This window comes from Arachis stenosperma, chromosome 9 (genome assembly GCF_014773155.1).
Source record: "Arachis stenosperma cultivar V10309 chromosome 9, arast.V10309.gnm1.PFL2, whole genome shotgun sequence".
Lineage (NCBI taxonomy): Eukaryota > Viridiplantae > Streptophyta > Magnoliopsida > Fabales > Fabaceae > Arachis > Arachis stenosperma.
Genome location: NC_080385.1, coordinates 4,854,835 through 4,881,578, shown reverse-complemented (window position 1 = coordinate 4,881,578; position 26,744 = coordinate 4,854,835). Strand labels below are relative to the sequence as shown.

Here is a 26,744-nt window from a genome sequence, read left to right as displayed (position 1 = left end):
TTTTTTTATAGATGTTTGACTTAAATTCTATCATGTATTAAAAAATAAACAAAAATACCTAAGAAAATTTTCATTTGCTGTAGAGCAACCATGACAAAGGAAATAAGAAATGCTACATGTACAAAATTTTTTTGGCAACTAACTTAAATAAATTGGTTCGACTACAATAAAAATCACTTTTAAAATAAAATGGTGCTCTACTAGTGCATAATTTAAAGAATTTGCAGTATATGTATAAACTTTTTTACACTTTGGAACATAAATTTTTGTTAGAAAACACACAAATTCGAAATATAACACACAAAAATTAGAAAATAATACAAAATTATCGATATAGCACAAAGTTTTGTACATAGTACACAAATTTTTGAACCATAACACAAATTTTTGCTATACCAAAATTTATGTGTACATTCTTTTATTGAGTTTTGATATACCATACTACATCATATGTGTAAATCAAACAAAGTGAAACAACATACACATTCCTTCATTTTCACAGCACACAAATAATCGAAACTAATAGTTTGGTAATTCACACTAATTTGACAGATATCATTAAACATATTTTAGTTTATCATAACACACAAATATTTAAGCGTAGCACATATTTTTGTTCATTATAACACACAAATTCACGTATATAGCACAAAAATCAGAATCATAAAATAACACTAATTTTTCGAACAACTCAATTAAAGAAAACTAAGATCATCATAAATAATCATAATCAAGAAAAAAACATAAATATCGAGTATAGAAAAACAACGCAAGTAATCGAAGTTAATAGCCTGGTAACTCATAAATTTGTCCGAAATCATTAAACAAATTCTGGTTTATTACAGCACACAAATATTTAAGCATAACACACATTTTTGTTCAACATAACGTACAAATTCTCACATATAATGTATAAATATTGCGCATAAAAAAACAATATAAAAGACATTCGTACCTTTTTAATTTCACTCAATAAAAAAAGATACATCTAATTTACAAAGAAGAAGAAATGAACCAACAATAACAGTAAGAAGAACTTAAAAAAAGAAAAAAGAAGAAACGTAAGAAGAAAAAGAAGAACAACAACAACAAAACGTTGAACACAGAAAAAAAGAAGAATAAGAAGATGGTGGCAGTGGCAGCAGCGACGAGCAGATGACATGATGGTGGTAGTAGCGATAGCGACAATGACGATATTTAAGAAAAAAAAAAGAAAAAAAAGAAAAAGAGCGTGACTGAAGTTTAAATTTTAATAACTTAGTTAATTTGGCTAATGAAAACACTTGTATACGTAGTATTTTTGTAATATTAATATTAATTAATTTACGAATATGAGTTTTACTTTTAATTTTGGGTAATTTCGGATACACCTCTCTGCCTTTTTAACACTTCATTTCATTGTGGCAGCTGCAATAATTTAAAATTTCAATGATTTGTGGCACCTTGGGTCCACATGCAGCAATTTAAAATTTCAATGATTTGTGACAACGTGGGTCTACATGCAATAATTTATCCCTTTTTGATAATGATAATACATATAGTGGAATTTTGTAGGACCCTTTTGATTTTTCTTATGAAAAGTAGTGTAAATTGCTTCTTTATTCGTCGTATTCATGCACAAGAACTACAAATTATTGCCACTATTACAATCTTTTTTTAATATTAGGAACATCAGAATTTCCAGCAACACATACTTATAGTCAAATTTCTCCTTCCTGAACTTACCTTGACCTTTCTGAGTGAAAGTTTCAGGGTAATTATATTCTTCTTTTATTTTTCTTTTACAAACACAAACACGATAAGAATTAGTAACAGATTGCTACAAATTAAAGGATATTCACTTTAGTCTTTCTCACAATTATATTGATGGTTGTGCAAGTACAAATTAAAATAGTGGAAACAATTATAAGGGAAAAAATAAAAGAGAAAAAAATTGTAAAAACTTAGGTGGTGTTATGATATAGCTAGGAAAAAACACATTATACAAGTTGAATCATAGATGGATTCTGAGACATGAACTTCGTCATCACTCGCTATTTTACTGTCAGATATGTAGCACATTAGAATATCCAAAATTCAAATATGTAAGAACTCAGATCGCTTAAACAGAATGTAAATGGTAAGAAGAAGCTTACACGATCAATGAAATAGTGTATATATCCATACCAATAAAAGAAATACTGAACTAAAGCATACACCCAATGTGAGATTACAAAATGAATTTTGGTACTCTATGCCAAGTTGCAATTTGTAGTAAAAAATTCAAGTCAAAGAATGATGCTTAGCATGTACCTAAGGAAAGCAGGCATAAATTTAGTTTGGACTTGAGTCAAAAAGATAGGCATGCATATTGCCAACACATACATACAGCTTGCAATTTCAGGTACCTAACACCCAATAATTCATTTTTTAATAAAGCGTTTCTAGGAACATACTTGTTGATAAAATCTACAATAACATGTGGCCGGCGACAAAGTCGTGGGCATCAAGTCTTTCGATTTTATATCCACAGTGAAAAGACAGAAACCATATCACTGATTATTGAGTTGACTGCTAAGCACTTTTTTAGTTTTTAAAGAGAAAAAAAAAGGAGGAAGTTTGTTATCTTAATTTCCCAGGGAAAGACTATGGTAATGAGATTAGTATATCTTCAGGACAATACTTGGAGGCTAATATATGATTTTTTTTTTTTGGTAATCATTTTATAAAAAATAAATAGGCTAAAATGATATTTTACCAGTTTACCATGGGATCAATTAGTGAATATCGATTTTCACTTTTTGGGATAGAATTCTCTACCCTTCCACCTATCACCAACGTTCTCGAGATTTATCTTGTTAAAAATTTCTAAAAGCCACAAACTAAAAAGGATCATGTGGTATGATAACCCTATAATGCTATTTATCTAATTAAGCATAGTCCTTAATTTCCATTCTCATTATTTATAACTTTTCGATTTAAATCTATGTGTGTAGAGAATGACTTAAAATTATTCAGAACTGGTGTTTACCAAAATAAAATGGTAGTTGATGCTATGACAAATATGATTTACTTATAAATTTGTTTCTTATTTTGATATTATTCCTTGGTTTTGCTGCATAAAATGTTTTGCTGGTTCATCTCTTATGAAGTTATGAGTTGTGACAAGAAAGCTTTTCAATAATTTTTTATATTGGTATTTACGGTACATTTTTTGGTTCAAATAAATTTCTTATTTAGTTAATCTGAAACCATTTAATATATATTCCTTTCATGCTTCTGTTTGTTGTTATATGATATTTTATCCCCCATGTTAAGGTGGCTTTTCTTTTATTATTATTTTGTACTAGTTATATTGCAGTATTTATGTTTAAATTTTTAAGACAACTATACCTTTAAATATTGGCTGCATAGCGCATACAATGTAAATTGGAAGAAAAAGAATAAAGCAATTTAATTGAGTGATTTATGACCATATTAATCGCTTATTATTTCAATCATGAATTTATGCATGAATTCTATTAATAATATATTAAACCAAAGTTTAAAGTAGCCTCTAGATATATTGTCAGCGTATAATAAATGCTTAATTTACACAATTTAAATATAATTTATCTAATTAAATTATTTTTTAATTTTTTATTTCTAATTAAAATACTTCTCAATCCTTTTAATGTATTTTCATTATTTATCAAATTTAATATTGATTTTTAAATATAATTAAAAATTCGTTACTATTCATTTATTATGTAATAAAGGTAATCAAATGTTACAATTATTTTTATATGTTACTATTCTTAGTCTTCTAACTCTTTACTATATTATGTCACATCAGTTTAAGTGGCTAATTAATACTATTTATTCATTATTTGTCTAGTTAAATTATTTTTTAATTATTTTACTTCTAATTGAATTGCTTTTTAATTCTTTTACTTCTATTTTTTATGTGTTTGATGTATATCATAAAAAAATTCGTTAATATTTTCATTATTTATTAACTGTGATATTGATTTTTAAATACAATTAAAGATAACATAATTATTTATTACGTAAGGAATTACTACTGAAATGATAATTAATTAAGAAACGATAACCTCTCTTTGAATATTCAACACAAATGATAAAGCATCCTTACTTCAAGACTAGAGGTCCATAACCTCTCCAAACATCTCACTCTCCTCTTTGTTTGATTGTTGACTCATTCATTTTTTTGTGTTTATTTTTTTATATATATATATATATCTCTCTCTCTCTCTCTCTCTCTCTCACAGATAAAAGCTATAGGTAAAAGCTTTATCTGGACCTTGTGATTTATAAACTAAGAAAAGACTAATTATACATGCATATTTCATTAATTTGGTTTGATTTGGTTATCTATTTTTTTTATTTTTACAAAGTTTAATGATGTATTAATCCATTTCTTTATGATAATTTGGATAATGTAGAATTATAGAAATTAGAAAAATATTAATGGTAAAACAACGACAACAATCACACAAACAAGAGAATAGGTACTCTATTTAATTGATTGATGGTGTAATGTCTATAGTGATGATTCTCTACAATATTAATTTCGTTATTTTTAATCTATTGTCTATCTTAATCAGTCTCTTTTTGATTCATAAATTAAATTATAAGTATTAACTGTCTGAAATTTTAATAGTATTTTAGATCGATAATTATCTTTATGACCATGTCCAAGGAATAGTATCGGTACAGTATATGAAATTTGGGTGTTTATTACTACAATTATCAGATGATGAGAATTAAGCTAATATAATTATAATTGTGATTGGATTTGGTATCTAAAAGATATATAGGGTGACCAAAGCTTACAGGAAATACATTGTTGAAGGAAATTTTGGCTAGTTGATCATCATCAAGACATTCTTGGAGTAACGTTTTATTATCGGGTGTATCTAAACTTTGTAAAAAGGCACTTGGTGTATTGTACTAGTGCATGTATTTGTAAGTTTTGTATTTTTATTATATTGTTCTTTGATTCTGTTTTAATGGAAAGAGCAAGCTAAAGTTTAGACAAAATAACAAGTGTTTATTCATGTTGATAATATAGTTCCTATGGATATAATAGGTATATATAAAGCAAACAAATTTACACCATAAATAAAAAGTGAGGAGAGAAAAAAAAATCCAAACACTCAGAGACCTATCCAAAGTACTCTGCTACAAGAAACCTCAGCCTTCAAAGGTTAACTGTCTCATGGTAGATACAATCATCTTCTCATCTAAACATAAAAAACGGTCTAAAAACAGGTAACATTATAAAAAGGATAATACAATGTAAAATTTGGACTGGATTTCAATTAGTTATCAAATTCAAGGCAGACATTGATAGCGGGACAAATTTGAAAAAGATATAATAAAAATGACCTCTATTCACTGACCCTCTCCACCAAATCAGCTACACAATGAGCATTTCAATGACTTTTACTTACACGAAGCAAAAGCGAAACCTCAGACACAGAAGTTTGTTTTTCGGCTTCCATTGAAACAGCAGAATGAGAAGAGACATAGCACGTATATATGGATGATCCACTTTGATGTTCCATTTGTGAGTTCAGCCATAGATCAATTAAAGTTACTCTGGTTGAATATAAGGTTAGCTTGATGAAATCCAAGAGTACTGTAACATCAACAAATAATTCATACAATAAGTATAATGTCACTTTCGATTTAGTTAACAAATAACACATCACTTATCCACAAAGTCTGAGTGTCTGAATTAAACATCATGCTTGGCCATTAAAAATTACAAATTATAGACTTGAAAGACACCTGAATATATATACATTTGGAAAACATATAATAACTTTTGGAGAGAATGAAACAAAATACCTCTTGAAGATGTTGGAACATCAATTCCATCTCCTATCAGAAAGAAATTTATGCCCCCAGATATCACCTTTGCCTTTTATTCGTGCAGACCGCATTACTTTTTACCTATCCCAGAATCACTTGAATGGTTCAAGATTTACATGGAAAAAAAGCTCTTCCTCCTTGAGGATTCAAGAAGTTTTCCTTCATTTGTTGGTGTTCACTGGCAGAGGATTTTTATTGATGAAAAGCCACAGAATATGCTACCAGCTTTTATGTGTTACACATGCTAGCAGTGCCCATCATAGATTCAACAGTTTCAGGGAAGAAATCATACTGCTTTCAGGGTCTCAAGGAAGCGCAATACCTGTATAGGAAACCTTAGTTTCTAATTGTCAAGTTTACTATAGAAAACAATGTTCTACGAAAAATGAAAGCATCAGTCTAGGGAGCTAGCACTGTGATTATGTACATATATTTGATGAATTTAATTTTTGTCAAATCAGTTAGTAGCATCTGAGGTCTTTCAGTAAGCACAACCAAGATATAATGGCCAACACACAAACAAGATGTTTGAAACTGCACCTTTCTCAAAAGTCAAAATACATCAAGGTACAAGTAAGAGGAATGATGGAAATTATAAATAATGCATAACACGGACACAAAAAGCTATAGACTGTACGTAACCTTGATTATTTGCTTTCTTTGCAGCAGAAGCAAATTCTTTAAGTTGCTCCATTCATAAACCTGAACAAAGTAAGGTAGGATTATAAGGTCAATAAAAGTGTACAGACAGCACAAGAGGTAGTAGCATCGCAAGACATGGACAATGCAAACTTACCTCAGTGCACCCAAATTCTCACGTTGCCTCAGCCATGTGTTAATGTTGACTCTTCAATCTTCCCTATTTATTGAAAACCAACATTTCATTTCATTTAAAACTCACAAACTATATGACACCCTATGACTATGAGTATATCAGAGATTGTTGATAATGACATACAGAAGTATATTGGGATACTAACATTTGGTTTTTGCATAAAAAAGGTAAGCCTTTTTCTTGCTAATTGGAAATTGGAATGACTTTTCACAAATGAAGCAAAATAAGATATATTTCATGAAGTACGTACCCAACTGTAGCCTGTGACCGCTCTCATTGCACATTCATTGGTGTAAAATCAGAATCACTCGAGATTGGAATCATGTTCATGGCCTGCGTCTGAAATAAACCATACAAATACTGTAAGCAATAAAGAAGCCATCATGAAAAAAGTGTACTCTTTGTTCTTTACTAAGCATCTAATTTGTTATCCTTAAAAAATTGGAAAAATTGGCACCCACATAAGAAGAATTTATTTAAAAACTAAACTTGTAGTGAAACGGGTACCTACAGAGAAATGGCTAAGAATGAAAAGATAATAAAATTGTGTTGGTTTATTAATTAACAACGGAACGAAAATGGGTGATGCAAACAGTTAGCATTGTAATTGGAGAGCACTGAGTTTAGGGAAGATCAGAGCAAAAACACTTACAGTCGTGGAAAGTATCAAAACGATTCCGTAGGTCTTCCATCTCTTTCAGCTTACGACTCAAAGGACATTTTGTCCCCATGCGGATATTTGCTATGGAGGGAAGTAAACATTCTTGGGTGATATTGGCAAGCTTTTCACAGTCACCAATTTGTAAATGTTTGAGGCGGACAAGATGGTGAAGCCCCTTGCAATCAAGCGTCTCCAGATCTGGAAATTCCCACAATTCTAAATACTCAAGAGAAGCAGGGAGCCAACCCTCACTTGGGAACGACTTTACATGAAACCATTCACAAATATAAAGACGGGTAAGGCCTTGACTCTGCAAACCCTTTGATGTCATCCACCTCGCTAGTTTCTCGCATTGCACGACTTTAAGAGTTTTCAAACTCGCCGGGAGGCACTGGTCAGCAAAACAATCGATTTCTGGGCAATCCCATAGATGCAGCTCCTCCAGGTGGGGCGCAGCCAACCCTAGTGCCGGCAAGGATACTAGACTGGGGCACCCTGTGATCAGTAGATAACGGAGACCTGGAAGAGCCTGTGGCAAGTCAACACATTCCATGCTTGGGCAGTGAGCAATTGTCAATTTCTTGATATTTGGAAGGGGCCCCAATTGAACCGACGACAGTGAATCACACTCCCGTACACGTATCTCCGTTAGTTAAGCCGGCAAATAATCTGCTGAAATTGATTTCAGCGACTGACATCTAAAGATTTCCAGACATTCCGCACGTAGCGATTGCAGGTGGGGGACCCACTCCAACAGGGGTTGCGCCAGCTGGGTTTCTGAAATTTCTAACGTGCGCGATTGTGATAGTACCGGATTACTGTAAACGTGTAATTGTTGAATCTTGGGAGCCCTCGGCAGCGAACATACAAGCCCTGAACAATTAAAAATGCAAAGTTCCTCCAGAGCCGGAAGGTGAGCAGGCAGACTTCCTCTTAACTTCCAACAGTCTCTCACTGAAAGCTTTCTAAGTTTTGGAAAACCATCAAACTCATCAGGAAAATTCCACTCCCGCCAATGCTTCATGTGCCAAATTTCTAGAGTTTTAAGAGATTTGAAAGGTGTCTCCTGCTCAAACGATCCACTATTGTTGTAAAACGCCAAATCAATTTTCTCCACCCCATGAAGTTGAGAAAACTTCAGATGCTGTAAAGAGGGTAACTGTCCCAGCGAAGGAAGCTCACAACAATTCTCACAATCATTCAGACTCAATTTGGTCATATTGGAGTAGGAGAAAGGCTTAACCAATCTGGGAATGTTTCACCCCGATAACCCTTAATTGATATTTCTTTCAAGTTTTCATGAGGTTGTAACCCCTCAAGTATATGCCTTTCAGTTTTGACATCATCCGTGTAAGTTCCTGGAAGCCATTCCAGTTTCAAAGTATTGATGTACTTCTTGTTACCCATCTTTGCCTCCAAAGCTTCATCACTATTCTTGATCTTCTCCAAGTTGCGAATGTGAAATGAGCCGTGAAGATTGTCCAGTGTTCCCAATTCTCTTATTCCATTCTCTTCATGCTCGCTGATGATATAATAACTTAAGAAGTTTAGATGCTTTAGCTTGCTCATTTTCTTCGGCATCTCTTTCAGACAAGAAACACCTCGAATATCAAGGTGTTGTAGGTTCACAAGATCTTGCAAGCGGCTGGGAAGCATCTTTAAGCCATCACATTTCCTCAATATCAAAGTTTGGAGATTGTATAATTTACATATTGACTCTGGCAATGTCACAATCCATACTTTAGACAGATTTAAATAACGCAAATAAATCATTTCACCTATTGATTCAGGCAATGAATTTATAGGAAATGACAAAACTCTCAATTGTTGTTGTAACAGCCAGGGTTTGCCTTCAACATCAATTGATCGATACGAAGAAAAATCTAAAGCTGTTCTCAAGTGTACTGCTCTCTTACAGGCCTCTCCAAATGACGTGATAATACCCCAAGATCTTGAAGAAAAGGACAAATGACGAATTTTGCTATCTACCCCGTGTAGATTCTCAGATCCCTCGAGTTTGAAATAGAATTTCCCAGCAAAGAACGTTGCTAGATCATGCATGAGATCATGCATTACATATAACCCTCTCTCACTATTAGATGGTTGAAAAAATGACCTTGCAACTAATTCATCAAAATATGCACAACCAGTATTTTTTAATGTGTTGTTTTCGTTTGGTTGTAAAAGATTTTCAGCCATCCATAACAGGATTAATTCGTCTTTGTCAAATTCATAATCCTCGGGATATAAAGAGCAATAAACGAAACATCGCTTTAAATATGAAGGGAGGTAATGATAACTGACTCTTAATGCAGGAACAATTTTACTGTTGGAGAGTTCCCAAATTTTACTTTTAAGTACATTCTCCCAATCCCCTTCATTATGCTTGTTGCGCAATAAACCTCCAAGTGTCTTCACTGCCAAAGGTAATCCTTTACACTTTTCAACAATTTTTCTACCAATTATTTCTAGAGTTGTATATTGTTTAGAATTAGTAGAAATAGTTGAATGCTTCAAAAACACCGACCAACAATCTTCATTTGACAGTAAACTTAGTCCATAATGTAGATTGATAGGTGCGAACACAGAAGCAACGTTTTTGTTACGGGTTGTTAGGAGAATCTTACTCCCATTATTCCCATAGCGAAAAGGTTTTAGGAAATCTTCCCACATGTCTCGTTGATCATGCCAGACATCATCTAAAACAACCAAGAAGGTCTTTCCTGTCAATTTTTCCTTCAGATTAGTCTGAAGTAAATTAAAATTATCCTGGTCACGGGGAGAAGAATCTATTGCCCCTATTATTGTCCTTGTAACATGGAGAGGGTCAGGATTTTCAGCAACACACACCCATGCTCTAGTGTCAAATTTTCCCATGACTTTGGCATCATTGTAAACCAATTGAGCCAAAGTAGTTTTTCCTATCCCACCCATACCTACAATGGGAATCACAGTCACAAGTGATTCAGCATCACAGGTATCATCTAACAGCAATTTGATTATGTTCTTCGTGTCTTCGTCCCGACCAAATATGTCAGAACTAACAACGAGAGAGACGTGGATGGAAGTCTCCATGATGTGTCCAACTTGGCACTCTTTTCCAGGCCAAGTTTATCTTTTCGTTCAACAAGAGACCCTAGTGTGCTTTCAATGACATCGACACCACTCTCTTCAATACTTGAATTAACAGCGCGAGACCAGGAAGAAGAGTTACCTGGAGTGGCAGTGGCAGCTTTAGTGGAGAGTTCATCGAGGAAGTCATCAGCCATATAGAGAGCATCTTGGAGATCAACAAGCCACTTCTTCACTCTATCGTTACCGAACTGCTTCAGCTCAGCATCATCAAGCACAGGTTCAACATCATACAGATAATCATCCAACTTTTCAAGCAACTTCTGAGTAGAGTAGTCATCTTCGAGGATAGAGTCATCTTCAAGTATTGAAGACAGCTTCTTTGAAATAGCATAAACAAAAGAAGAGAGATAAGCTCCACCTTCAAGTTTTGCAGCCATGATTTAAAATCAGGTGCAGCAGATGATGAGAAAAGAATGAAAGGGGTTGAGGGAAGTTGTTGTAGCTAGATCGATATAATGTATTCAGGTCTCTGGGTTTTCTCAAGCACAAAGGATCTCAAGTATATGCGTTTTGCAGTGAACTATCAATGTTCTTTGCTTAGCATTATATACTTGTATAGTGCTGAAACATGTGCAATAATTAATTAATTAATTTATAACATGATAAACATGTTATTTGTTTATGTATAAGCAACAAAACCAACGACTCAACCCCGCATTAAAAAAATTACATGTGAACAAATCAAATCCAATTAAAAATCCATTTTAATTTTTTATGCGTCATTTTATAAAGTTTTACCTTCATATTATCAATCTTAATTCTCATACATAATAATATGGAATTGTTTCTTTTAAAGATTTATCATTTTAACAGTCTGGAAAAAGAATATTGATATATTGAAATAGTTTAATATAGATAAAATACTTGAGCTGAATTTATAAATTAAATGTGCTAACCGAAGTTAATTCGCTTGGTTAGAGAATAAGTAACTTTTGTCGTTTTTTTCTTAGCTTTGACACTCAAATTTTATAAACTAAACTAAAATACTAACTGACGTTAATTCACTTGGTTAGAGTAAGTAATTTTGTTTGCTTTTTCTCATATTTTAGACTCAAATTCCATTGTGTTAAAAGACCAAAAAAATTTTATTTGCTGATCAACGGCAACAAGCTACTAGAAAGTTTTTACTTTCGTTTCTTCGACAATAGTTGTGTTCACACCTATTTATTTTTTTAACATTTCTTTGAAAGGTGCTTCATCATAAATTAAGACCACCTTACAGATAGTCACCCAAAAAAAATAAAGTAAAAAACTACTTGCAAATAAAATAGCAACTTAAAATACCTTGGCTCAACATAAAAGAATTTAAAATCCTTCCAAGACAAAGAAATGCTAATGGTGTCTCCTTAGATTTCTAATTTAATGCTAATGGTATGCTCTAGTGATTTGAGTTTGTTGCGTCAGGGATTAGCCTAGGAAAAATTTTCCTTTGCTGAAGGGCAACTAGTTGTTGGAAATAGAATATTAATATTACTTAATATACGAATCTATTAAAAAAATTTACCTTTTTTGTTAGGAAATTTTATCGGGAGGAACTTTCACTCCATGATTGTATTTGAATGTAAGTCAAAGAGGTTAATACAAGTTATGATTCAAATAAATGTGATAATGAAAGTTTAGAAAAAAAATTCGATGAGAGGCTTATCTTTTTAGAAGCTTTGGTTGAAACCTTTCGAATATTTTTTTGTGGTTGTTTGTACTGTACTGTGGTTTCAATTTTTCTTTTTGGGGCCTTTTTTGGTGAGTCTTCAGCAGTTTGGAGAATTTTTATTGAAGAATTTTTAATCTCATCTCAGGTGCCACTGTATTGAAAATAATACTTAGTCTACCATTCGACAAAATATTTAGTAACAAATAAACTACGCACGTAGAGAAGACGAGAGTAGTTATTTCGGTGTTGATGATTGATGGCGAGGTAGTTCTCGATGTTTTTCTTCGATTTGAATTTGATATGACAAAGAGCTTTGTCATTTCGAGGAATAGGTGAAGGGATGGCTCGAGAGAAGCTCATCTGTCTAGCAATATAGTGGGGGGGCATAAAGGGTTACCTTGAACTGTTCTTTCTTATATTGAGGTAATTCAATCGGAAATATTTGAACAGCAAAGAAATTTGCCCAAGTTGTGTTGGCCATTTCATTTTCTTCATCATCAGATGGAAAGAGAAGATGTTCGAACCATGCTGGTCCACAATTTCGATGCAGAAATAGAGTGAACGTCAAATCATTGTTGTTGAAGTTCTTGCAGGAGTGAAGGAGAGAGAAGACAGTCCCAAATGGAATTGGTATTTTCGAAATTTGGTTGAAAAGGGACCAATCGAAACCTTTCAATATGTTGTTTTTTGAAGCATTACCCCGTCTTGCTTAATGTATTTTTCGAAAATAGCATTCAACTAGAGTTGTAAAAGCCAGAGAGAACCACCTACACTGATTGATGAATTATTTCGAAGACAATCAACTAAATGTCCCAATTTATCGTACAAATTCCCCAAAATCAATTTGGCTAAGTTGAATTTGTAGCCTTCATGCAATAGGGCAACTAAAGGGAGAAATAACTTTTGCATTTGAACACTTTTTGAACAGAAAATGATGGCATTCAGCCAATAATACAGGAATGCCACACTCTCTTCATCAGTCACAGGATCATCTCTAATTCTCTATGTCCCATATGGTGACTGATGAAATCGCTATAAGAGTTCTTTTGGGCTATCTTATAGGTTCGATCTAGCTGCATATCACATGTTACTTTGAGGAAGTTTGTTGGGAGGCCAATAATGGCAACCACGTCGAGTAGTGTGGGCCCTATCATTCCACAGGAAAGGTGAAAGTTATTAGTTGTTTTGTTCCAAAAACATGCAGCTACTCCAATCATCTAGTAGTGTGTGGTAGGTGAGAAATGAAAAATACGAAGAAGATCATGAATGCCTAGTACCTTCCAGGAAAGGTGAAAGTTATTAGTTGTTTTGTTCCAAAAACATGCAGCTACTCCAACCATCCAGTAGTGTGTGGTAGGTGAGAAATAAAAAGACGGAGAAGATCATGAATGCCTAGTACCTTCCAGGCATCACTCTTTATGGTTTCTAGACGTCGATACTAAGCTCGAAAATCAACTCCTTGAGGGGTGACTTTAGGATTATTTCTGAAGGTTTTTTGGGGTCGATAAAAGGGGCAATGAAAAGATCTTGTTTGATGAGTAAATCTTCCCCCCTATTAGGAAAGAAATCGAATTTCTTGTTGGCACGCTCCAAAGTCTGAATAGGGCCAACGAAGCAGCACGTTTCATCGTCGACAATGAAAGGGATAAGAATCCTCTTGTTAGCAGGCAAAAGTTGAGGATCTTCATAATTTCGTCATTAAACTAGTTCGATACTTGCAGATTTGGTTGTTCAAAGGTTTGGGTTGCAAGTTCTTTGTCTTTATCTTGGTCAGTGGGGGTTTGTTGGAAAGAAGAAGAAGCCATTGATGGATGTGAGTAAGGTATATTGGTGTTTGAGTTGGTTGCAGAAGGTGAAATCGTGTGGGAGAGTTCAGAGATGATAGTTTTAAAGAATGATAGTTTTTGAAAGGAAGGATATTGAAAGATAGAAAGTTAATGGTGAATGATGATGGAAATTCAATTCAGTAAAATAAAAAAGGTGTTTTGCCATTTTATATGTTGAAGCTTATACTTTGAAATTGGGTAACTTCTTGAAGAAGGTGAAGGGGTGGAAAGAGAAATTGAGAGTAGTGGGAAATGTGTCGGAATAGGCGCGAATAAATGAAAGGTAATGATATTGAAAAAATAATGGTAAAGATCAAGCAATTAGGATTAAGTGCTTTTATTTTGGAATGATATCGAGAAACACATTAATTTTCGGGGACAATTTGTTAGTAAAACATAATTAATTTTGAAGGAAGGTTAGATTCGAGATTTAAGCGCGTGTCTAAAGAAAAAGGCTGCATCGAGACAGAGGCCAGCAAATTCGACGGAGGTCAGCTATGTCGAAGAAGAAGTTAGCAGTGTAATTTGTTAGTCGGAAAAAATAACAAGTTTTGAACTTTAAGATAGAGAATAACTATATTGATTCATCGAGGAATGTCAATCGATGAAGGAGATGATTCTGATCTACTAGGACTCATCGAAAAAGAGTGAAGCAATTGAAGAAAGTTAATAAGTGAAGATAGTTGGTTGCAGTTACAGACAGCACTTAACGAGCGGGAACGGTTACTCATAGATTAATGTACGTGGAGGTTACATTTTAATTTGATTGGTTGAAGATTCTTATAAATAGAAGAAGACTCGAAGAAATCGGGGTTGAAACTTTGCTTCAGAAAATACTCAAACACACTCATATCCCAAAAACTTACTGAGTTTGCAATCGAGTTACTTTTCTATAGGGTTCCTTCCACTGGTTTTACTTTTTCATTTACGTTTTCTGCAAACTTTACTTTTCTTGCAAATTTATCTTTCAAGCAACATTTATTTTCTCTGTTCGACTTTACCTTCCAGTATTTTAATTTCCATGTCAAAAGTTATTTGATCTAATCGAAGGCATTTTTACTGTTTCATTTAAGATTTAATGCAATTCATTTCAAATTAAGTTAATTTATTGTCAAAGTCTTTTATTTATGTTTTCAAATTTTCTTAAATTTCTGTTTGATCGAAAGGTCTTTGATGCACTTAAAAAAATTGGTACTCACATAGAGGAGTAAGTTTCATTCCCATACCATTAGATATCGAACTACCATCGTTTTTTGCTAAAAATCGACAAAAACATGTAATAATATGGAATTGTTTCCTTTAAAGATTTATCATTTTATCGGTCTGGAAAAAGAATAATGATATATTGAAATAGTTTAGTATAGATAAAATACTTAAGCTGAATTTATAAATTAAATGTGGTAACCGAGGTTAATTCGCTTGGTTAGAGAGTAAGTAATTTTTGTCTTTTTTTTCTTAGCTTTGATATTCAAATTTTATAAACTAAACTAAATACTACCTGAGGTTAATTCACTTGGTTAGAGTAAGTAATTTTATCTGCTTTTTTCTAAGATTTTAGACTCGAATTCCATTGTGTTAAAAGACCAAACTAGAAATGTAAAAAGCTTAAGAAAATTTTTATTTGTTGATCAACGGCAACCAGCTATTAGAAAGTGTTTACTTTCGTTTCTTCGACAATTGTTATGTTCACACCTATTTATTTTTTTAACATTTCTTTGAAAGGTGCTTCATGATAAAATAAGATCACTTTACAGATAGTCACCTAAAGAAAATAAAGTAAAAAAACCACTTGCAGATAAAGTAGCAACTTAAAATTTCAAGAATTTGGTTATAATAATCAAGCGTAATAAGACCACTTTACAGATAGTCTCTCAAAAAAATAAAATAAAAAACCACTTGCAGATAAAATAGCAACTTAAAATTTCAAGAATTTGGTTATAATAATCAAGCATCGACTAATAACTTGCTCTTGTTTTGTCCCTTGTGATAATGATGATACATATATGGTGAGAAATTGAGAATCTAGTAGGACGCTTTTGATTTTTCTTCTACATACATGATTCCACTTTCACACCCGCTACTACTTTTAGTTTTAGCTGGCTAGTCGATACCTCTTTGTATTTTTAATTTGAATAATAAACGCACCAAAAAAGGGATAAAATAATAATCAACCACTAAAACTACTTACATTACGTATATACTTGACTATATTATATAAATGACTAATATTTCAATAATATCCTTCATTCTAACATATATATTCAGATTTCTGTGTTAATATTGTCACTGTAACGTCAAATCTGATATAGTGAGAGTGAGACTGGTGTTAGAATTTTCTCAGAATTTTTTAACTTAAAAATTATCAATGTTAAATTATTAAGAAATAAAATACTTAAATGCGAAAGTATATCTGAATTTGTAAACATAAATCATGATTGGAAAATTTTGAATCTTATAGTTCTTTTGATTTTGCTCAACCAAAACCTTCTGTATTCTTAAGCGGCTGAATTGCAACTTCTCTTATGGGGAAGGAGTTGCTGAGGCAACTTTGGTATCTTGAAGACCGAAACCTTGAAAGCACTATTATATTTGAGTATGACACCCATTAAACCCTAAAGTCCAAATAAAATAGTATTTAAAGTCCAAAAGATAATATATCTAAAATCTAAAAGATAATTATCTAAGGAACAAAAGATAATATCTGATTTTATTCTCATTTAATTCCAAATCAAAAATAATTATGACTTATTCAATTTAGCATTTATAACAATAAATGAAATCACCATTATATAAGTCATTTAATTTGAAATAGCATAAATTTGTGATTATAATTAATATATGTATTGCCCACAAACAAAATTAGGAAATTAAAATACTTTCCTAACAATCTCCTACTTGGACTATATATATATATATTCTCCCTTGACATAATCACATCTTTATGCGCGCATCTGAATGCTATTTCCCTTATTACCTTAACAATCTGGTCTATCTCACATATTAGATATGATATCACCGCAACTTTTATCACATTAATGTCGTGACTGAACCACGACAATCACCATCCTAATATACTTAACGACATAGATCAAATTTGGATGAGTAATATGGAAATTACATGCCAAGTGATCTCATGCATGCTATTTTCAACGGGTCCAACTTTAAAACTTTATTGAGATCAAACACAAAACAAATATTGTAAAATGAACATTTCACATAACATGAAATAAACCATCAACTTAATTTTTCAGAAAAATAATTCAATATCTGTCATAGAACATATAGCATAAAATAAACTCCCACTAAACCAAGGCATCACAAATATTGACACCCATCCTAGCAGTGTGCTCATGAAAGACTTTAGGGATCAATCCTTTGGTTAATGGATCTGTTAGCATATACTCTGTTCCTATATGTTCTATAAAAATATGTTTTTCTTAAACTTTTTCCTTGACAGCTAAGAACTTAATGTCTATATTTTTTTTTATTTTGTCAAGCTCTTATTGTTGTTGGAGTATAGTATTGCTGACTTATTGTCACAAATATTTTTAATGGTCTTTCAATGTTATCTACTATACGAAGCTCAATGACAAGGTTTCGCAACCATATGCCATGAAATTGGAATCAGAATACCCAATGATCTCCAAATTTTCTAATCTCCGGTAAGTAAGCATGTAATCCTTTATTCTCTTCAGATAATGCATTACGCGTTTAATAGCTATCTAATGATTCATGCCCAAATTGCTCAAGTATCTACCTAACACTTCCACTATAAATGATATATCGGGACGTGTGCAGACTTGAGCATACATTAAGCTCCTTAGTGTTGATACATAAGGTTTATCATGTATTATTGTGCTCTCAAGATCATTTTTAGAGCATTACTTGAGACTGAACTTGTCCCCTTTAGCTACGGGTGTGTCCATTGGTCTATAACTTTCCATGACATCTCTACTTAAAACCTTTTCGATATAGTTCTTTTGTGATAATCCAAGAACACCTTGAAAGTGATCTCTTAGTATCTCAATTCCTAATAAAAAAGAGGCATCACCAAGATTTTTCATTTTGAATTTGTTCGATAGAAATTTCTTAGTTTCATACAACAAGCCTATATCGTTACTGGCAAGTAGAATGTCATCAACATATAAGACCAAAAAGATGTATTTACTCCCACTGAACTTGTAGTATGCACTCTCATCTATGATATTTACCTCAAAATCATATGAGGTAATGACTTGATGAAACTTGTGATACCATTAACAGAAAACTTGTTTGAGACCACAGATGGATTTTCTCCTTTTTCTGTTGGATCTTGTTAACGACACTTCTTAAAGTTGTTGAGCTTGCTGTATGGGTTGGAATTGAGGAGAATTCTCATTATTTTTCTATACTGTAGCAGCATCTTAAGCAACAACAATATTCTCATTGTTCTCCTATACTGTAATTGAATCTACAGTAGGATTCTCATTATGCTCTTGTACTATAATTGTATCTTGAACAATAATAGGTACAAGGACCTGATCATTGTCAGTTAGAGAATCCTCATCAAAAGCAACATTCCTAACATTTTCTTCCCCCCAAACTTAACATCCTCAAGAAATCTCGCATTTTCCATTTCAAAAAATAGACCTTGATGCAAGATTGTAAAACTTGTACCCCCGTGAAAGCTCAGCGTAACCAACAAAGTAGTAACTAATTATCCTTAAGTCCAATTTTCTTTCAAGTGGCCTATAAGGTTGCACCTCAGCTGGATATCCCCAAATATGCAAATACTTTATACTAGATCTTTTTCCAGTCCAAATTTTATAAGGGGTTTTGTTAACTGCTTTGCTTCACACCCTATTAAGGATGTACACTGCGGTCTTTAAGACTTCTCCCTATAGTGATTCAAGTAAGGAAGAATGACTAATCATACTTCTTACCGTATTCTTAAGAGTTCGGTTCCTTCGCTCTGCAACACCATTCAAGCTAGGTTTGCTTGGCATAGTCTATTGCAGAACAATACCACACTCCTCTAGAAAAAGAGCAAAAGGCCCGGGACGTTGCTCATCTGAACCGTCATATTTTCTGTAGTATTCACCACCACAATCAGATTTGACAGCTTTATTTTTTTTCCAAGTTGAAGTTCAACTTCAACTTTGAAAGACTTGAAAACATCTAAGACTTAGGAATTTTCATGAATTGAATATAGGTACTCGTAATGAGAGTAATCATCTATGAATGTAATAAAATACTGTTGTCCTTTCCAAGAGACAGTAGGGAATGAGCCACATATATCGGTATGTATTAGTTCTAAGATATCTTTAACTCTCTTAGCACCTAATTTTCTTTCGTTTGTCCTTTTCCCCTTTATGCACTCAATGCAGACTTTAAAGTCCACCAAATTTATGGATCCAAGAATTTCATCTGACACGAGCCTCTGAATTCTTTGTTTAGAGATGTAGCCTAGGCGTTTGTACTATATTGATGCCGAATTCTCATTTAGTTTTCATTTTGTACCTGTTTACAGTATTTCATTATTATAGGAATTTAAATCAAGCATATATAGATTATCCACCAAACGACCAGAGCAAATATTATTCGAATTATAAAAGAGACTGAATTTATTGCTTCCGAACAAACAAAAATAACCTGATTTGTCCAAACGAGAAACAGGAACTAAATTTTGTCTAAATGACAGTACATAAAATGTCTCTAATAAATCCAAATAAAATCCACTCGTGGAACATAATCTAAAGGTTCCTATAGCTTCGACTGTAACTATATTGTCATCTGCCACATAGATGTATCTTTCAGCATCACTTGGCGTTCGGCTCCACAGGCAATCCTGCATAGTAACACTTACATGAGTAGTAGCAGCAGAATCTACCCACTAAGTATCAACAGGTGCATAGCTTAAACTAGCCTCAGAAAAAAAGAAAGTAAGAATTATATCCTTCTTTACACGCCAAGTGGCATATTTGGTACAATCCTTCTTCATGTGTCCCACCTTCTTACAGAAAAAATAAGTTGAAACTTGATCCTGTTTCTTAGCTTTTTTCTGCTAAGAAGGCACATTCGCAATAGTATCACGCTTTCTTTTATACTGAGAAGATGAAACCGTATGAGCACTTTCAGTCTTATCTTGATATAGCCTCTCTTCTTCTTACACACAGTGAGATATAAGCTCATTTAAGGACCAAGTGTCCTTCAGAGTGTTATAACGCACTTTGAATTGCCCAAAGTGTGCAGAAAGGGATATCAAAATGAAATGCACGAGTAAGTCTTCAGACAAATCTAACTTTAATGTTTTTAATTTTGAAACAAGATGAGACATTTCCATAATGTACTTCCTTATGTTCCCTTCGCCTTTATACCTCATGGAGACAAGTTTGCTCAAAAGGCTATTTGCCTCCGCCTTCATTCTTAGCAAAGAATTTTTCAATATTTTTCAGGAACTGTTTAACATCTTTATCCTCAGTAATTGGGCCTCGAAACGCCTCAGAAATTGAGTGTTTCATGATTATAATGCTCATTCGATTGGATCTCTCCCACTTCTATATTTTAACCTCATTGAGATTTTCTAGAGTGAAAGTGGGTTTCTTCTCTCGAAGAGCTATATCTAGATCTATACAACTGAAACAATTTCAAAAGTAACCTTCCAAACCTTAAAGTTTGATTCATTAAGCATAGGAATACTGCTAATTTGTAAAGAAATATCGGTAGCTGAAGCTATAGTTTCTTTATTAGAACAAAAAGGAACATACCGTAAATATTAGTTAAATAATGGAAAAAAAATCTATATTGAGATATCTAGAACAACATTAATTTTTAATATTTGGATAGAAAAATTAACTGTAAGTGATACTCTCATTGCAATAATAAAATATAAGGCAAAATTTCTGTCACATGTTAAGCCTTTCTTTGGATCGACTGAATGCACACATTGAGACTTAAACTCTGCAACTTATTTAGTACCGCATATATTTTCTATTAATTGGTCAAACAATAACCTTCCTTTGGGCCGATTATTGATCGTATAATTAATAAAAAATAAACAAAAGTGTGCACGGCTTTTTATTTGGCCAAACAATAAACTTCCTTTGGACCGATTATTGTCCGCATAAATAATAAGTATTACTTTATTCTTAATTAGCTATCCAAACATGTATTTACCATCAATATGTGTATGTAATTCGGACAAATATAGACATTCCTTTGGGCTGTCCAATATTTACATAAATTATATATTACCATATTCCTAATGTTTTAAATAAATCAATTTTCACAAAAGAAGCTACTTTGACAGCATAATGTTCAATCAATTTATTCCAAAACTAAATCTTTATAAAATAGGTGGTATAATAATCCAAATTGTTACTACTTTCCTTATGTAACAATTAAAAAAAATATTTAAATCACAAAAAGAATTAAATCTTAATGGTATCTTTTCAGACTTTAAAAAAGACATGATTATAATTGTTCAACAAATTCATATGTCAAAAAGTTTTTTGATTCATTAAAATTAGAATCAATCATTATTATTCCATCCACACAAAATAAAAAAATAATGAATTTGTCAAAAGAATGAATCCATATAGAATGGTATAAAAAAATGATAAACAAACGAAGAACTTTTTTTTCTTTAAAAAAAAAACTAAATTTATATTTACATATTAAACCATAGTGCATACAAAAAAAATTTTATGATAAATATGTTAAATCTATGGATGTGCAGTGTCTATGATAAAAAAATTAATTAAATTCTTTTAATCTTATTAACATGTGCTACACAATTCAAAAGCAACACATATTTGAATCTGATTTCACATACTCAAATTAAGATTCAAATCAAAATAAAATAAATTTACAATTTATTAATGATTTAATCATAGACGACTCGGATACTACTTGTTGGAATTTCCTCAGAATTTCTTAACCCAAAGATTATCCATGTTAAATGATTAACAAATAAAATACTTGAATGCGAAAGCGTAGCTAAATTCATAAACATGAATCATGATCGGAAGAGTTTGGATCTTGTGGTTCTTTTGATCTTTCTCAATCAAAGCTTTCTATATTCTAGGCGGTTGAATTACAACTTCTCTGATGGAAAAGGAGTTGCTGAGATGATTTTGGTATCTTGGGAATTGAAACTCTAAATGACACTATTTATATTTGAACATGGTACTATTAAACCCTAAAACCCAAATAAAATAGTATTTAAAGTCCAAAAGATAATATATCTAAAATCCAAAAGATAATTATCTAAGGAACAAAAAATAATATCAGATTTTATTCTCATTTAATTTCAAATAAAAAATAATTATGACCTATTCAATTTAATATTTATAATAATAAATGAGATTACTATTATATATATCATTTAATTTAAAATAATATAATTTATAATTATAATTAATATATATATTACTCACAAATAAATTAAAAAATTAAAATAATTTCTTAACAACCAGAGCTTACCTTGATCCTTCTGAGTGGAAGCCTTTAGGTAGTGTTTGTTTTCAGGTACTGAGACAGGAACTGAGAGACTGAGATTCAGTATCGTGTTTGTTAGTTCAGAGACTGGTACTAAAATTTCTGTCTCTGTCTCCAAAATTTCAATATTTCAGTACCTCCAAAAAGTAGGGACACAGGGGACTGAAATTTTTAGAGATGGAAACTGAAACTTTAATAGCATTTTATACCTAAAATACTTTCATTTCAATTAATTAATTCTAATTTTACCTTTTGTGCAAATTAAATTAGAGTTTAATTCTTGTTTTAATTCCTGTCTCCCATTTTGCACCAAACAGAATACTGAAATTTGTTTCAATCCCTGTCTCCTAGTCTCTGTCTCTCCGTCTTAGTCTTTCTGTCTCTATCTCTCCACCAAACGCTACCTTAGGGTATTCAATTTTCTTTTTGTAAGGACACAAGATAATAAAAAATAAATAAGAGACGCGGAATTATATTGGTTGTTGTGCAAATACAAATTAAAATCATGGGAGCAATTATAGAGAGAAAAAGACAAAAAGGTGTAAAAACATAAATGGTTAATATCTGAACATAAGAAAAAAGGGTCTAAATATAGTTAACATTCCAACAAGAATAATATAATGTAAATTTTGGATTGAATTTTTTAATTAGATATCAAATTCAAGGTGGAAATTAGTCACCAAAAAAAAAATTCAAGGTGGAAATTTGTTCGGGACAAATGTAACATCAACAAATAACACCTTATTTATCAACAAATTCGAGGGTGTCTGAATGAAACATCACAATTTAGTCACATGCTCAAACATTAAATTACAAATTATAGCTATGTGTTCTACCGTAACAAAGTAATGAAAATGAACTGGGATTACTTATTGTAATTGTTTTACAAGTACAGCTATGTGTATATATATAGCAGAGCACGTAATACTATAGCTAAGAGTTTGTTACACCAGAAAACAAAAATCACAGAAAGTTCCCTTTAACAGAAAGTGTTATATATCCTATTTGTTTGAGGTGATAAAGATGACGAGTGGTTCAGTGCTGCTATTTCAGGCAATGATTTTATAGGAAATGATAAAACTCTCAATTGTTGTTGTAAGAGCCAAGGAATGCTTTTAACATTAATTGATTGATGATATCCATACGAAGAAAAATCTAATTATCTAAAGCTGTTCTCAAGTGTGCTGCTCTCTTACGAGCCTCTCCAAATGACGTGATGATATCCCTAGATTCTGAAGAAAAGGACAAATGACGAATTTTGCTATTTACCCCGTGTAGATTCTCAAAATTTCCCAACAAAGAACATTGTTAGATCATGCATGAGATCATGCTTACAAATAACCCTCTTTCAGTAGTAGAAGGTTGAAAAAATGACCTTGAAACTAATTCATCAAAATATGGACGATCAATATTTTTTAATGTGTTGTTTTCTTTTGGTCATAAAAGATCTCCAGCAATTCATAATAAGATTAATTCGTCTTTGTCAAATTCATAATTTTCAGGGTATAAAGAACAATAAACAAAACATCGCTTTAAATATGAAGGGAGATAGTGATAACTGACTTTTAATCTAGAAACAATCTTACAATCATCGTAAGAAAATTTCCAAATTTTACATTCAAGTTCCCAATCCCCTTCATTATACTTATTGTGCAATAAGCCTCCAAGTGTCTTCACAGCCAAAGGTAATCTCTTACACTTTTTAACAAATTTTCTATCAACTGGTTCTAAAGTTGTATATTGTTTAGAATCCATAGAAATAGATGAATGCTTCAAAAACACTAACCAACAATCTTCCAACAACAAACTTAGTCGATAATGTAGATTATTAGCAGCAAATACAGAAACCACATTTTCACTACGGGTTGTTAGGACAATCTTACCTCTATTATTCTCAAACCGAAAAGGTTCTAGAAATTTCTCCCACATGTCTCGTTGATCATGCCAGACATCATCTAAAACAACTAAGAAGGTCTTTTCTGTCAATTTTTCTTCAGTTAGTTTGAAGTAAATCAAAATTATCCAGGATACAGGGAGAAGAATCTATTCCCCCTATTATTGTCCTTGTAATATGAAGAGGGTCTGGATTTTCAGCAACATACACCCATGCTTTGACATCATTGTATCATTGTAAACCAATTGACATCATTGTAAACCAATTGAGCCAAAGTAGTTTTTTCTATCCTGCCCATACCCACAATATGAATCACAGTCACAAGTGATTCAGCATCGCATGTATCATCTAACAGCGAATTGATTATGTTCTCCTTGTCTTGGTCCCGACCAAATACGTCAGAACTTACAACAAGAGATGTTGACGGGATTTTCCATGATGTGTCCAACTTGGCACTCTCTTTCAGACCAAGTTTACCTTTTTGTCCTACAACGGACTCTAGTGTGCCAACTATTTTTTCATGACATTGACACCACTATCTTCAATACATGAATCAATATAGTGAGACCAGGGAGAAGAGTTACCTAGATCCCTTGGAGTGGCAGTGGCAGCTTTAGTCGCGAGTTCATCGAGCAAGTCGTCAGCCATATAGAGCGCATCATGGAGATCAACAAACCACTTCTTCACTCTATTGTTACCGAACTGCTTCAGCTCAGCATCATCAAGCACATGTTCAACATCACACAGATAATCATCCAATTTTTCAAGCAACATCCGAGCAGAGTAGTCACCTTCGAGGATAGAGTCATCTTCAAGTATTAAAGACATCTTCTTTCAAATAGCATCAACAAAAGAAGAGAGATAAGCTCCACCTTCAAGTTTTGAAGCCATGATGCAAAATTAGGTGCAGCAGATGATGAGAAAAGAATGAAAGGGGTTGAGAGAAGTTGTTGTAGCTAGATCGATATAATGTATTCAGATCTCTGGGTTTTCTCAAGCACAACAGATATCCAAATAACAAAATGGATATCCAACTAAGTAAATGGCTACTCGGGAATCGATCACCTCGAGACCAACAAAACGGAAATTCAAATAACTCAACGGATATCCAAATAAGTAAACGGCTACCCAGGGATCGATCACCCCGAGGCCAACAAAACGGATATCCAAATAATAAAAAATGGTTTCTCTGAAATCGATCACTTCGAGGCAAACAAAACGAATTTCCAAATAACAAAATGGATATCCAAATAACAAAAAATGGCGGCTCGGGGATCGATCACCCCGAGACCAACAGAACGGATATCCAAATAACAAAACAGATATCCACATAACAAAAATGGCGGCTCAGGGATCAATCACCCCGAGGCCAACAAAACAGATATCCAAATAATAAAACTGATATCCAAATAAGTAAATGGTGGCCCGGAGATCAATCACCCCGAGAACAACAAAAAGGATATCCAAATAAGTAAACAGCGAGTCGAGGATCGATCACTGCGAGGCCAACAAAACGGATATCCAAGTAACAAAACGAAAAACGGTGACTTGAGAATCGATCACTTGCGAAACCAACAAAACAGATATCCAAATAAGTAAATGGCTACCCCCAGAAACTGATCACCTCCGAGGCCAACAAAACAGATATCCAAATATGCTAAATAAGCAAAGTATTAAAATAAGTTCACAATAACGGCCCAAAAAGGCCAGACAAAACAAGCATAAACTGACGGTCTTCCAACTCACGGAAAGCCAAACTCACTAACATCCTGCCATTCGGCGCAGAATGACATCACGCCCTTTCCAAGTACCTCACGGCATCCCCATAATAGAAAACCAAAAAACAAGCTCCTTGCCAAGTCACAACGGCGAGGAAAAGGTTCCTCCAGCGATGAGACCGAGCACGCTCACTCTCTCACTCTGGGGGAAACTATTACGGACCCGATTCTTGGGTCCCACACCGGAACGGCCTCTGACCCGGTTATCAGGGGTTTGTCTCCTTTTAACGGCCCAAACCGGTCCTACAATCTCTAACCAACATTCGAATTCAAATACCTCTCTTATCTTAGTTAATAGTCAGATTAGAAAAGATGAGATAACTACCACCAGTTATATAAAAGGGTGCCAGAGGCCCCCTCAGGTACTCACTCATTCCTCACACCTCTTAGATCTATTATGACTTGAGTGTCGGAGTGTCTTTGTAGGTACTCACCCCATTGCTCCAGTTAGATAATCTGGCAACCGCCTCAACTCGCAAGTCCCCGATCCATCTCACAATTCGTACCAGAGACTTCTGGTACAGAATACACGAAAACAAAAAATTATAAAAATAATATTAATATTAATATTTATATTTATCTCAAATATTTAGAAAAAAACATTCTATCCTTTGTTTTTTATTTAAA

The 26,744-nt window shown here is 32.9% G+C and overlaps 1 protein-coding gene and 1 pseudogene across 1 annotated transcript; both read right to left on the bottom strand.

Annotated features, from left to right (window-relative positions):
• Positions 1-5,011: 5,011 nt before the first annotated feature.
• Positions 5,012-10,867, bottom strand: LOC130948903 (putative disease resistance RPP13-like protein 1). Its single transcript, XM_057877767.1, has 7 exons — positions 10,570-10,867; positions 7,347-10,450; positions 6,945-7,033; positions 6,656-6,718; positions 6,502-6,561; positions 5,836-6,181; positions 5,012-5,623 (listed from the first exon to the last, which is right to left on the bottom strand). Exons 1-2 carry the CDS (start codon positions 10,865-10,867, stop codon positions 8,571-8,573), a joined length of 2,178 nt encoding a protein of 725 aa, XP_057733750.1. The 3' UTR covers positions 5,012-5,623; positions 5,836-6,181; positions 6,502-6,561; positions 6,656-6,718; positions 6,945-7,033; positions 7,347-8,570.
• Positions 10,868-23,903: 13,036 nt separating this feature from the next.
• LOC130948902 (putative disease resistance RPP13-like protein 1) lies at positions 23,904-25,167 on the bottom strand (annotated as a pseudogene).
• Between the last annotated feature and the right edge of the window lie 1,577 nt (positions 25,168-26,744).

What these genes read in the sequence shown, in the direction of transcription:
- LOC130948903 (XM_057877767.1), bottom strand. Translation starts at nt 10,867, where the DNA reads ATGGCTGCAAAACTTGAAGGTGGAGCTTATCTCTCTTCTTTTGTTTAT. An exon ending in AGCTGCCACTGCCACTCCAG is followed by an intron (nt 10,451 to 10,569) that starts GTAACTCTTCTT and finishes GGCCTGGAAAAG; the next exon opens with AGTGCCAAGTTGGACACATC.